The 8,624-nt window shown below is 52.6% G+C and overlaps 1 protein-coding gene across 1 annotated transcript in view; it reads right to left on the bottom strand.

Moving 5' to 3' along the window:
• SH2B2 (SH2B adaptor protein 2) overlaps nucleotides 1-8,460 on the bottom strand; it is a 15,067-nt gene extending 6,607 nt beyond the window's left edge. The window contains exons 1-2 of the mRNA XM_009275381.1: nucleotides 7,600-8,460; nucleotides 2,824-2,925 (exon numbers count right to left, since the gene is read on the bottom strand). Coding sequence (XP_009273656.1) covers nucleotides 2,824-2,925; nucleotides 7,600-8,460 — 963 coding nt within the window. The remainder of the gene's footprint in view (nucleotides 1-2,823; nucleotides 2,926-7,599) is intronic.
• Nucleotides 8,461-8,624: the final 164 nt, after the last annotated feature.

The following is an 8,624-nucleotide window of genomic DNA, read 5'->3' as shown; positions in this document are numbered from 1 at the left end:
AAAAAAAAAAAAGGAAAAAAAAAAAAAAAAAAAAATGCATGTGCTCGGTGTCTGACGGGCGGTGGGGACATGCTGCCTGCTAATTTTTAGGCAATTTGGCAGAAACTATTCCAGCGTGGCCTCCCCGAACAAGGCAGAAGCTTTTCCACCCATCATAACCTGCCAGAGTGCGGTGTGTTGCGTGCGAAGGTTGAGGTCGGGCTCCACATCAACCCTGTACACAGGAAGGCAGCGGGAAAACCACAGCACCCAGCTCCCTTTCCTACCCCTCTAATCCGTACCCTGACGTTGAGGGGTGCTTCACCCGCCCTGCGAGTCCAGCCAGCAAAGGGAGAACGCAAAAGAGCAGCAAGGTGTCCCAGCAAGAAGGGCTGGGATGTCAGGAATAGGGGAAAAGCATCCTGTGCTGACAGCTGGGAGGGGAGGGCAAAGGCTGGCTGGAGCGGCAGGAGATGGGGAGCGAGCGATGGGCTCAATGCCTCGTTCGCAGCCTCGGCTCACTCAAAGGATCGATTGCAATCAATTAACCCCGCGGCAGCGTAAGCGCCCTGGCCAGAACGGGGCAGGAGCAGGAGGGTACCTGGTCAATCAGGCATTTTCAGACCAGCGGGGTTTGGAGCGTTCCCCGGGGTAATTAAAGAAATGGCTGAAGCAGTCACAGAGCCATTAGCGGTGGGAGTGGAGAGAGCTTGTCTGGCTCCAGAAGATGGGAAGAGGGCAAGCCCAGAGCCCTCCTCCAGCAGCCGCAGAAACCAACCCTCCATAGGTACCCAGGAAGCACCCCGGAGCTGAATCCCCCCAACAGGGATCCGCCACGACCAAACCCTGTCAAACCCATCTGCAGTTGCTCATGACAGCCCCAGGGACGGGGAGAAGCAGTGTCACATCCTTGGCCTTGGCCACGCTTTGGACACCGATGTGACACTCCAGCAAGGCGGGTAGCAAGACTCGGTTGAGAAGAGACTTGTAAGGGGATCTAGAAAACACGATCACAAGTAGCTGATGAGCCGTATTCCAAGAGCAGTTATCGATGGTTAATGGGTTATCGATGGCTAACGATCAAAGCTGAGGGATATGCTCAGAAGCTCCTTCACACCAAGGACTCTCTCCGTGCATGCTGCTCTTCAGTAATGATTAGGACAAAAGCAAAGAGAAGATGCCTAATCAATTCATGGATGACACCACGTTGCAAGTGTGTTGGAGGATAAGACGAGAATTCAAATGAACTTGTCGAAGCTGAGAAATGCTTTGCGGAAGAAAAAACCCAAGCCAGCCCCCAGCTCAAGGACATGGGTGAGCTCTGGACTCGCACTGATCACTGTGGGTGTCTGGGCTGGGGAACCGTGACTCTGGAGCGGTTCTGCAGAAAGTGTCTAGGGGTTACACCAGACCGCAAGCTGCGTATGAGTCACCATCATCATCAGGCTACAAAGCAAGCAACTGGATCAACTTGGGCTAGGTAAAGAGGAAGAAGAAAGGAGAAGCAATCAAAGGAGAAGCAATCCTTCCCATCCGCTCCTGGCCATTGCACCACGTACGCTTTGGGGCACACTCTCTCCAGAGCCCGCAAGGAAAGTGGGGAGAACCTGGGCTGGTCAGTCTGGAGAGAAGACGCCACGTGAGGTTGGTCTTTGAGGCACAGAAGACAATAGCCGAATTAGCCTCCACGTCCATGGTGGACACTGGCTGCAGCAGAGGTTGAGGTTGAACAGCAAGAAGCCCTTGGGGTAGGGAGGATGCCCTGGAGGAGGCTGCCAGTAGACGGTGTGGGACCTTTACAAGGAGCCGGGTTTGGTGGAGAGCAATTTCCTGCAGAAACACGTGCTGGGGCCAGATGGGCAACCAGGCACGGGGGCTTTCACGAAGCCAGGCTCAATTTTTTCCCCTCCTCTGCTTTCACAGTTTCCTAAGCTTTTAAACAGGTTCACTCAGCTGGGAAGCTTGGCCTCTCCACTCTGCCTTTGCCACATGCTTTTAGGGAGAAGCATCAGGGAGAGAGGTGTTTTTTTAGCAGAGGTAGGACACAGAAATCCTCAAAACACTGCTCTTCCCCCACGTACATGTGCTACCTCCCAGCCGGGCACGTCCAACAGCTCTGATGGAGAGCATGAGTCCATTAGCATGAGCGGGGAGACACAGCCTCATTAGCTGGAGGGAAATGCCATCTCCAACATGTCCATCATCACGGTGGCACGTCACGCCCTGAGCCTGGACCTTGTGAAATTCAGTCCTGGTCTGCTGTGACAGGCTGCTGCCTTTCGGCAGAGCGGGAGGGAGCATTAAGCTAATTAATCGCACGATATGGAAAACTCTTTCTGGAGAGAGAGACTTTCACTCTCTGCTCGTGCCCCCAGACTTACGTGGGGTGGTTGACCTGCAGGGCCTTGGTGGCCCCACACAGCCGTTCCCATCGCCCCGTGCCAATGAAACGGCCACCACGTGCCACTGATCCAGGGCAGCGGCAGCCACAAAACCACGGGCAGCCATACCAACGAGCGTTTCCCCTTGCAGATTGTCTCTGGACACTAATTTAACCTGTCTCCTGGTGACATGGAGAAGCAAAACCCACGGTGAAAGCCAGGCAAACAGATTGATCCCAAAATACCCGGGCATCAGGTGGACGTTGCATCATTTCTGGGGGAAGGCACAGCCCGGGGAGGGGAGGCAGGAGTCCCATGGGGAGCATTAGCGCTGTTGGCATCTCAGCTCCGAAAACCAAGGCAACAATCCCCTTGGGGACTGAGCATCCCTGCAGTGGGGCCTGGATGTGGGCGCAGATGGGGTCCCCTATTGGGATACACACCGCTGCCGCCCTGCTCTCACCTTCAGGACGAAGGTGTTGTCTTTGTCAGGCATCTCCAACGGCATGGTGGTGCGGACCTCGATGATGGCCGACAGCGGGATGCTCACCTTGGGTTTGGAAGCCTGGGAAAAGAAAAAAAAAGTTATTAAAAGAAATCGATAAATAAATAAAAAAAAAAAGTCACTCAATTGAATCACTCTCCCGGGGGACAACACAGCGGGGCTCTCAGAGAGGCGAGAGCATAGCTCCGCCTGCATGGTTATTACAGGGGGAGGGGAAAAAAAAAAAAAAAAGTCACTCAATTGAATCACTCTCCCGGGGGACAACACAGCGGGGCTCTCAGAGAGGCGAGAGCATAGCTCCGCCTGCATGGTTATTACAGGGGGAGGGGAAAAAAAAAAAAAAGTTTTAAAAAAAAACCGAAAAAAAAAAAAAAGTCACTCAATTGAATCACTCTCCCGGGGGACGACACAGCGGGGCTCTCAGAGAGGCGAGATCACAGCTCAGCCTGCATGGTTATTACAGGGGGAGGGGAAAAAAAAAAAAAAGTTTTAAAAAAAAACCGAAAAAAAAAAAAAAGTTCATAAAAGAAATCCATAAAAAAAAAAAAAAAGTTCATAAAAGAAATCCATAAAAAAAAAAAAAAAGTCACTCAATTGAATCACTCTCCCGGGGGACAACACAGCGGGGCTCTCAGAGAGGCGAGAGCATAGCTCCGCCTGCATGGTTATTACAGGGGGAGGGGAAAAAAAAAAAAAAAAAGTCACTCAATTGAATCACTCTCCCGGGGGACGACACAGCGGGGCTCTCAGAGAGGCGAGATCACAGCTCAGCCTGCATGGGTATTACAGGGGGAGGGGAAAAAAAAAAAAAAAAGTTCATAAAAGAAATCCATAAAAAAAAAAAAAAAGTTTTAAAAAAAAACCGAAAAAAAAAAAAAAGTTTTAAAAAAAAACCGAAAAAAAAAAAAAAGTCACTCAATTGAATCACTCTCCCGGGGGACGACACAGCGGGGCTCTCAGAGAGGCGAGATCGCAGCTCAGCCTGCATGGGTATTACAGGGGGAGGGGAAAAAAAAAAAAAAGTTCATAAAAGAAATCCATAAAAAAAAAAAAAAAGTCACTCAATTGAATCACTCTCCCGGGGGACGACACAGCGGGGCTCTCAGAGAGGCGAGAGCATAGCTCCGCCTGCATGGTTATTACAGGGGGAGGGGAAAAAAAAAAAAAAGTTCATAAAAGAAATCCATAAAAAAAAAAAAAAAAGTTCATAAAAGAAATCCATAAAAAAAAAAAAAAAAAAGTCACTCAATTGAATCACTCTCCCGGGGGACAACACAGCGGGGCTCTCAGAGAGGCGAGAGCATAGCTCCGCCTGCATGGTTATTACAGGGGGAGGGGAAAAAAAAAAAAAAGTTCATAAAAGAAATCCATAAAAAAAAAAAAAAAGTTCATAAAAGAAATCCATAAAAAAAAAAAAAAAAGTCACTCAATTGAATCACTCTCCCGGGGGACGACACAGCGGGGCTCTCAGAGAGGCGAGATCGCAGCTCAGCCTGCATGGGTATTACAGGGGGAGGGGAAAAAAAAAAAAAAAAGTCACTCAATTGAATCACTCTCCCGGGGGACGACACAGCGGGGCTCTCAGAGAGGCGAGATCACAGCTCAGCCTGCATGGTTATTACAGGGGGAGGGGAAAAAAAAAAAAGCATTGATTTCCCTCATGTGCCTGATAACTCCAAGCTCTTTTAATTAAACCAAGAAGAGGAGGCCCGGTGGAAGATAGGGAGGTTAGTGCATTTAACTGCCAAACCTCTTCCTTGCTCCAGCACAGGCTGATATGCCAGCTCTGCCAAGACCACTTATTTCTCTCCTTTATAAACCCCTTCCTGATGGAGATGTGCTGTCTGACGGGGGACGGTTCCTATGCAGAAAGCAGCCCAGGAAGACTCCCCGTTTATCCAGCGCAGGAGCGGCCTTTCATCCGAGAAGCTACGACACAGCAGCCTTAGCCATGCAGGGAATTTTAATTACATTAAGATAAAGAAAAATTAATTTCCCCCGGGGCCCCCGGCAGCCGCCGGAGCCTTGATGGGGGGGCAGGACCCAGTGCCTCCCACTTGAAGTCTCTGCTGAGCAACAAGTTCCCCAGATACTTGTTTTAATTATAACAAATCCCCCCAAAGGAGCCCGCAGAGCTGCTCCCTGGGGCCGGTCCCCTCCGGGGCTCCGGGATTCGGAGCATCACAGCTGCGGGAAGCAGAGATGCAATTTAGTCACCGAAAGCTGCGCCTGGTGCCTTGGGTGCACAGGGTGGGACGAGGCCGGCGATGAGCGCCAGGCCGCAGGTTACCAACAACGGGTTCAGTTCCCATTTTGGGGGGAAAAAAATAAATAAATCCAAGACAGAACAGGAACTGCTTTTCCCCCTCCAGGACATTTCGTTTCCGCCAGCCCCGGGGCCCCAGCGCTGCCCCCACGCGCGTCTTGGGCTGTGCAGGGCTCAGCCCTGCCCTGGGGAATTTTTCCCTCTTGGTGTTTGCATGGGAGAAGGTCAGAAAGGAGGAGGCAGCTGCTTCGAAAGGGAAGAAAATATGGTGTTAATTCACCGGTGAGCCAGAGAAGGGTCTTCTCCAGGAGGGCTCTTCCCTAAAGATTTAAAGACATGACCATAGTTTTTGTAGGGCCTACGCAAAAACAAACCTGCGGGCTGCTGAAGCAAAAAGCTGTTTTCCTCCAGCTGTGCCAGGCTGGTGCCACTTTTACAGCTGAATCATTTGCCAGATGGAAAGCAAGATGGGATGGGGGAAGAAAGAGGCAAAGCAGGGTGTGATTGTAACAGGAGAGCAGACAATGTTCATAAGAGTTGCCATAAAGTAATTTCAAAATTGATTTTTAGAGGCAAATCAAGATACGCTAGAAAAATCCCTCTATGAGCACTCTCTTAAATGTTTTAAGAGCAGCAGTTGTTCCATTTTAACCTGAGTTTATTGCCCCTTTGGTGTGGCAGACTCGCCAGCGCTGCTCCGTGCAGCCTGCACCCACCAGGTTCACCGGATCCCCTGTGCATCATGCCACGGACAGGGTGGTTCCCTTCCAGCCAGGGTCTCGTGGTCCCTGGGCTGAGGAAGCCCCCCGAGCCAGCTACCAGCGATGCACACCATCCACACCAGTGCTGAGCCGCTCTAGAGAGATGCACTTGAGTTTAAACTCATGTTTTATATTTTATCGGGAGAGATGTGACAGTTAGGTGAGAGGCACGGACTAACACCAACAATGCCAAGGTTCATTTTGGCCTCAGAAAAATAGAAAATGCTGTTTAAAAATATGAACTATCCTGCTGTCCCTATGTATAGTGTATGGATCCATCCTTCTACCAAACCGAGGGTTACTGGGGGCTTGGAATAACCGAGACCTGCGGAGCTGCAGACCTGGGCACGTGCCCGGCACGAGGGCTTGTGTTGGCCCAGCTTTGCTACCAGGGACTGAAAGACAAGTGGGGAAGGTGAAGTAAACAAGATTTTTCTTCCCTAGGTATTTAAATAACCTGAGATTTCATTACCAACACATACAGCTAGTAAAACCCCAGAGAATGGCTTATTATTCGCCCTGTGCTCTTCGAAGAGGTGAACACACAACACCGACGAGGCACGATCACGGTGTTAGCACAGGTGAGGGTTCGGCAGCGCAATGCATCCCTTCGCTCAGCCCAGGAGCAAAGGCGGTCCCTGTTGCAAGGAGGAGACTGAAGGTCTCATAATCCACATTTCTTGAGCAAACCGCTCCATCGCTCAGCCTTTCCTCCAGGAAAACAGGGACAGCGCTTCCCTGCATCACGTGCAGGGGGGACGCGTGCGAGAGGGGAGGGAAGACACGCCAAGGACACGCTGCTATGAAAACCAGCTCCTGCTTTTGAAGCTTTCACTGAAGTTACAGAAGAAAAGATGCAGGCAAGGAAAAGTGATATTGTATAATAACAATAAGTGGTGTTCCTCTGCCCAGGAGGAGGAGTAGCAGCGGGGGCTGCATGGGAAGAGAGCTACAAAAGCCACCCACGGCAGTGATGCTCCAGCCCCTATAATAACAATAAGTGGTGTTCCTCTGCCCAGGAGGAGAAGTAGCGGGGGCTGCATGGGAAGAGAGCTACAAAAGCCACCCACGGCAGTGATGCTCCAGCCCCGGAGGGCAACACGGGCGTCTTCTGTCCCCATCACCAAAAAGCTGCGTTGGAGGGAGCCTTGCGGACGCAAAATTATTCCAAATGAATTGTTATTTTTAGAAGAAAAAAAAAAAAAAAAAAAAGAATTGCTTTCAGAAAGTGGACTAGTGACCCTCAGATCTAAAGCACAAAGCCCAGGCAGCAATCCCAGCCATTCTGCTGCTGCGCGAGCCACCAGTCAACCCCATGCCTCTGCAACACGTTGGGAAGAGAAAACACCCTCTGGATAGCCTGGACACCCCATGTCTTGATGGGGGAATGAGCTTTTCCACTGAGATTGCTGACATTTGGGGGCCAAAGGACCAGGCAGAGGCTTCAGCATCCCTCCCAAGGGCTGCGGGGGAAGGAGGGGGCTATGCCCTGGTGAATGGCAGCAATTGGGGCTTGCAGGTGGGATGGGTTTCAGTCACGTTGTCCCCTGACAACGTGGCTCAGCCACCCAGCACCAAACCCCCCTCTGGACCAGAGCTGGATTTCATCCCAGCTCAGCAGTGGAAATAAAAAAAAACCCTCAAACAAAGCCCAACTGCTGCTTGAATTGCTCAGAAAAACAACAGCGGAGAAAAGCCAGGACTCACCTTCGGAGGGACGTAAAACTCGAGGAGGAACCTTTCTCCTTCCACCTTCACCGCTTTCCGGAGCAGGAGGCGGCACTTCTGCCACTGTGAGCTCCCCACACAGTTCGTGTCGTCGGCCACCATGTAGCGCAGCGTCCCCTCCCTCTGGATGTCCACCAGCTCCACCTTGGAGGAGGGCACCTTGGACAGGCGCAGCTTGTGGGTCCATTTCTCCCGCGGGTCGCCGGGCTCCTTGCCCCCGGCCGGCCACGGCTCCCTCTCGGCTCTGCGGCCACCCGGGGCAGTCTCGGCGCCCGGCTCCGGAGAGGACTTGCGATGCCACATCTCCTTCATGCCGTCCACCACGCACAAGCTCATGTTCCTCAAGGAGAAGCCTTTTTTGAACTTGGGCTTGGCGGCAGCATGGATGGAGACGTCCTCCGAGCTGCGGGACTGGCCATAGGAGGACACCTTGCGTGCCTGCACCTGCTGCGCCGGGCTCAGGTACCGTCCGGCACCCAACGGGGTGTCCATGCTGTCCAGGGACTCGGTGGATGTCTCCTCCTTCCTCGGGGTGACCTCGCGCCCGTAGGGGACGTGGCAGTTCTGCAGCCCCACGAAGGGCACGATGTTGTACTTGGTGGGGGAGTCGGACACAAACACCCGGCTGACCTCCAGGCTGAAGATGTCCAAGAAGTTGGCAGCGAAATGGTGGGAGAAGGAGGTCTCTGCCCCGGGGGTGTCGTAGTGGGGGTTCTCCTTCAGGAACTGGCAGAACTTCTGGGCGAAGTCGACGGCGGCTGCCTGGGCGTGCAGCTCGCAGAACTCCCTCCAGTCAGGGAGCGGGGAGGAGGGCTCCTGGCACAGGGCATCGCCGTTCATGGCTGCCCCATTCCACCTGCCGGCAGGCTGTGGGGGCAAGGGGACAGCGTGAGCGCAGGCACGGACATGGGCAAGGACATGGGCAACCCACCCTGCGTGGCTGTGCCCCCCTGCAAACACCTCCCCCCCCCCCCCCCCTCCGGGAGCAGCCAGCCTTACCTGTG

This window comes from Aptenodytes forsteri, unplaced genomic scaffold (genome assembly GCF_000699145.1).
Source record: "Aptenodytes forsteri isolate BGI_AS27 unplaced genomic scaffold, ASM69914v1 Scaffold347, whole genome shotgun sequence".
Classification (NCBI taxonomy): domain Eukaryota; kingdom Metazoa; phylum Chordata; class Aves; order Sphenisciformes; family Spheniscidae; genus Aptenodytes; species Aptenodytes forsteri.
Note: the sequence above shows the minus strand (reverse complement) of the source record. Positions and strands in the feature narration are given on the sequence as shown.